The sequence below is a fragment of the Aplysia californica genome, unplaced genomic scaffold (genome assembly GCF_000002075.1).
Source record: "Aplysia californica isolate F4 #8 unplaced genomic scaffold, AplCal3.0 scaffold01657, whole genome shotgun sequence".
NCBI classification, from domain to species: domain Eukaryota; kingdom Metazoa; phylum Mollusca; class Gastropoda; order Aplysiida; family Aplysiidae; genus Aplysia; species Aplysia californica.
The window spans coordinates 26,595-31,326 of record NW_004798927.1 but is presented as its reverse complement, the minus strand read 5'-3'; the positions used below and the strand labels follow the sequence as shown (position 1 = coordinate 31,326).

Below are 4,732 nucleotides of genomic sequence, written 5' to 3'. Positions count from 1 at the left end.
AGGACAGAAGAGTGATGACAACGAGTACACACCAGTTCCCACCGACAAAGTCCAGTAATAAAACAGTCAACAAAGATCAAACACATTCAGAACACATAAAGTGCAGACATAAGCAAAACATCAACAAGAGCTAAGATCACAATTAAGAATAAATGAGCATATGGCCTGACAATACCATTCCTTCCTCCCCCCCCCCCCTCTTTCACCCTGCCAAAAGAAAAAAGAGGGGGGAGAAAAAAGAAATATTAAAATACCAACAAACTTTACATGGCTGCAGAGCAGCCTTGAGCATCGAAAAACCATCTGACAGAAATCGCATTTGGTTCATTCAGTGTGTATGTGGTTCATTCAGTGTGTATTTGGTTCATTCCGTGTGTATTTGGTTCATTCTGCGTGTATTTGGTTCATTCTGCGTGTATTTGGTTCATTCAGTGTGTACTTGGTTCATTCTGCGTGTATTTGGTTCATTCTGTGTGTATTTGGTTCATTCTGCGTGTATTTGGTTCATTCAGGGTGTATTTGGTTCATTCTGCGTGTATTTGGTTCATTCTGCGTGTATTTGGTTCATTCTGCGTGTATTTGGTTCATTCTGCGTGTATTTGGTTCATTCTGTGTGTATTTGGTTCATTCTGCGTGTATTTTGTTCATTCTGCGTGTATTTTGTTCATTCTGCGTGTATTTGGTTCATTCTGCGTGTATTTTGTTCATTCAGTGTGTATTTGGTTCATTCTGCGTGTATTTGGTTCATTCAGTGTGTATTTGGTTCATTCTGTGTGTATTTGGTTCATTCTGTGTGTATTTGGTTCATTCTGCGTGTATTTGGTTCATTCAGTGTGTATTTGGTTCATTCTGCGTGTATTTGGTTCATTCTGCATGTATGTGGCTGCGGACGGGTTGTGACCAGTCTATGGCAGGTAGACGGCACGCCTGTTTTCAACCACAGAGAAACAACTTTCTTTTTGCTGATGTCAGAACAATTTCATCTGCACTCACAACATGCCTTGAGAATCTAAATGTGAGTGTGTGCATCTGCTAGTGTATCTGTTCCACTACGTGAATGTCTGTTCCACTACGTGAATCACTACGTGAATCACTACGTGAATCACTACGTGAATGTCTGTTCCACTACGTGAATGTCTGTTCCACTACGTGAATGTCTGTTCCACTACGTGAATGTCTGGTGGAAGTCTGTTCCACAGTGTGAATGTCTGTTCCACAGTGTGAATGTCTGTTTCTTCACTTGTATCCACGTGTCACTTGCTTAGTTTCAAACAACTAGTGAGTTCGGTCCCTCCCTTTGCCCGATCCTCAAAGCAAACATAACGAGCCCTCTGTCAGTGACGGAAGATCTCAGCCTCTCCTGTCTTACAGACAAAGCTAGAAGGACTCCTTCGTATCACTTGTGAACACATTCGGAACAGAAAGCTCCCAACGCTCGCCCATGACCTACATTTTATTTACAACTTGGACAGAAAAACAGGGCATTTAGGCGAGTTTCTCTTCTGAGACCTCATTTACAACTGGGACAGAAGAATTGGGCATTTTCCTTTTCTAACACCTCATTTACAACTGGGACAGAAGAATTGGGCATTCAGGCGTTGACCTCATTTACAACTGGGACAGAAGAATTGGGCATTCAGGCGTTGACCTCATTTACAACTGGGACAGGAGAATTGGGCATTCAGGCGTTGACCTCATTTACAACTGGGACAGGAGAATTGGGCATTCAGGCGTTGACCTCATTTACAACTGGGACAGAAGAATTGGGCGTTCTCCTCCTCCAGGACCTCCGGCGGACAGTCGATGCACTCCACGTGGTACCACTTCAAACACTTGTCGCACAGGACCTGCGGGGCACACACAACATAGGTCAAGGTCATGGTGTTTGCTTGACCGAGATAAGAGAAGTACATTAAATGACACTAGAACTACAACAGCCATTTGACATCTTTCAGTTTGAACCCCCCCCCCCAAAAAACCCAACAAACAAACAAACAACTACTGCAAACCTCGTAAGAGTTCAAGTAAAAGTTGAACAAACTGAAAGTGCCTTACAGAGAAGGAAACTTCACTCTGAAAGGTAAAATTTAAATGCTAAATGAACTATAAAAACCATACCTTGTATAAAATCTCTCAAAGAGAAAATTTTAAATTTAAATGAACTGCAAACGCCTAAAAGTAATACAGGCCATGCCGGCTTTAAGCACAGTCATCGGGAGAAAGCTTAAGCGTGTTTAAAGCCGAAGCGTGCTTAAGTGCGAAGTAGACATAATCCAGAGATTTTCAGGTAGAAAATTTCCCGTGCTATTTCCCTTTGTTTGTAAGTAGGCCTTTAGCGGTCCCGCAAAAGTGTGCACTGGTATTTTTACCTGCCATGGTAGTTTTTATTTGTTTGTTTGTTTGTTTTTGTTTTGTGGTCGAATGGGAAATGAAAACTTAATTTAGACGGCCTGTCACGATACAGCACACTAGGTCTACACACTGCCTGTGCATACCTCTGCCCGCTGTGCCACTCATACCACCGCCTTCATCTCACCTCGCACGTGATACACAATCAGGATTAATGGATAGCGAGGGTCAAAGGTGAAATCGCAGCCAGCCGCCCTTTCTCGTCTCCCAGACTCTCTTTGTATATTTTTTTGGTCGTGTGTAGCTTTGCCCTAGGCCTAAGCTAGATCCTATGTCCGCGCGCGCGGCTGTTCGAACTTCGATGGGTCATCATGAAAGTATTGACTGTCTTGTAAATGAAGCGTGCTTGAAGCCGAAGTTACCGTGCTTAAGGGCGTGTAATTTATATACAAAAAAATTCAGTAAGAGCCATTTAGCGTGCTTGTGTCCGAAACGTACTTTAAGCCGGCGTGCTTCTAGCCGGCACGGACTGTACCTATTTCGGAAAGATAAAACTTGGAAGTCATGCAAACAGCAGCGAAAACCCCTTAAAGATAATGTAAGTGAAAAAAAAAAGCGGAAAGTTGAAAAAAAGGTTGAAAAGTTGGAGGAAAAAAAAGGTTGAAAGTTGAAATAAAAAAGGTTGAAAAGTTATTTTTAAAAAGGATGAAAAGTAGAAAAAAGGTTGAAAAAAAAGCAGAAAGTTGAAAAAAAGGTTGAAAGTTGGAGAAAAAAAAAGGTTGACAGATGAGAAAAAAAGGTTGAAAATTGAAGGGAAAAAAAGGTTGAAAATTGAACAAACAACATCAGTGACTCACCCACTGCACCTCGTCGCCCTCCGGGTTGAGACAGTCTGCGGCCTGACACGACTCGTCGCAGTACTGCACCCCGTCCTCCCCCTCGTCCTCTTCCTCCACGTCCCCCTCGCTGCTGTCCTCCATCATCGCTCGCCTCTTCTTCTCTTTCTTTGACGGCGCGGCTGGAGAAGTTTTAGTTTTAATAAGAGTTTTACGGCACTTGCAACACAATCAGGTCATATTATAAGTGCCGAAAATTAGAGGAGTTACAAGAGAGTAACACACACAAAATAAGAAGGAAAGGAGACAGAGACGATAGATTTTTTATAGGAAAGAAGGAGCAAACCACACTAAAGCACCTGCCAACCACCCACGGGCTAGAGAAGCGGAGTACCAAGAGTTGGAGGAAAGAGAACAGTGGAGTAGATTGGAAGGCCACCCGTTGTCAACGAGAACAGTGGAGTAGATTGGAATCTGTTTGAGACAGGCCACCCGTTGTCAACGAGAACAGTGGAGTAGATTGGAATCTGTTTGAGACAGGCCACCCGTTGTCAACGAGAACAGTGGAGTAGATTGGAATCTGTTTGAGACAGGCCACCCGTTGTCAACGAGAACAGTGGAGTAGATTGGAATCTGTTTGAGACAGGCCACCCGTTGTCAACGAGAACAGTGGAGTAGATTGGAATCTGTTTGAGACAGGCCACCCGCTGTCAACGAGAACAGTGGTGTAGATAGGAATCTGTTTGAGACAGGCCACCCGTTGTCAACGAGAACAGTGGAGTAGATTGGAATCTGTTTGAGACAGGCCACCCGTTGTCAACGAGAACAGTGGTGTAGATAGGAATCTGTCTGAGACAGGCCACCCGTTGTCAACGAGAACAGTGGAGTAGATTGGAATCTGTCTGAGACAGGCCACCCGCTGTCAACGAGAACAGTGGTGTAGATAGGAATCTGTCTGAGACAGGCCACCCGTTGTCAACGAGAACAGTGGAGTAGATTGGAATCTGTCTGAGACAGGCCACCCGCTGTCAACGAGAACAGTGGAGTAGATTGGAATCTGTTTGAGACAGGCCACCCGCTGTCAACGAGAACAGTGGTGTAGATAGGAATCTGTCTGAGACAGGCCACCCGTTGTCAACGAGAACAGTGGCCACCGTCTCACACAGTGTCATTTTAATGTAAAAAAATATGCTTTTAATTTTAGTAGAGGTTTTACGGCGCTCGCAACTGCATACGGACATATGAGCGCCAGAAGATTAGAGGTGTTACAAGAGAGTAACAAACATAAAAAAGAAGAAGGGGAGATAAAGACGACAGATGTTTAATAGGAAAGAAGAGAAGCAAACCACACCAGAGCACCCGCCAGCCACCCATAAGGGAGAAAATGGGAAGTGGCTTGTTGTTCAGGAGATTGTGGTAGTGAGAGCAGGCTGGACTAGTTTTGAACCCTGGTCTTCAGCAACAAAGGCCAGCATCCTGGTATTTCTCATACAACACCACATCCAGGATGTCAACGACATGATGTTCAAAAACCAAAGAGTGTCCCC

At 44.1% G+C, this 4,732-nt stretch overlaps 1 protein-coding gene across 4 annotated transcripts in view; it reads right to left on the bottom strand.

The window, feature by feature from the left end:
• Positions 1 to 507: 507 nt before the first annotated feature.
• LOC101860308 overlaps positions 508 to 4,732 on the bottom strand; it is a 27,995-nt gene continuing 23,770 nt past the window's right edge. For 2 of the 4 annotated variants that reach the window (XM_013090900.2, XM_005113144.3), the window contains exons 9-10: positions 3,207 to 3,367; positions 508 to 1,847 (exon numbers count right to left, since the gene is read on the bottom strand). In XM_013090900.2, coding sequence (XP_012946354.1) covers positions 1,740 to 1,847; positions 3,207 to 3,367 — 269 coding nt within the window. In that variant the 3' untranslated portion in view covers positions 508 to 1,739. The remainder of the gene's footprint in view (positions 1,848 to 3,206; positions 3,368 to 4,732) is intronic. The other 2 variants (XR_221264.3, XM_013090901.2) reach the window with 2 other exon arrangements.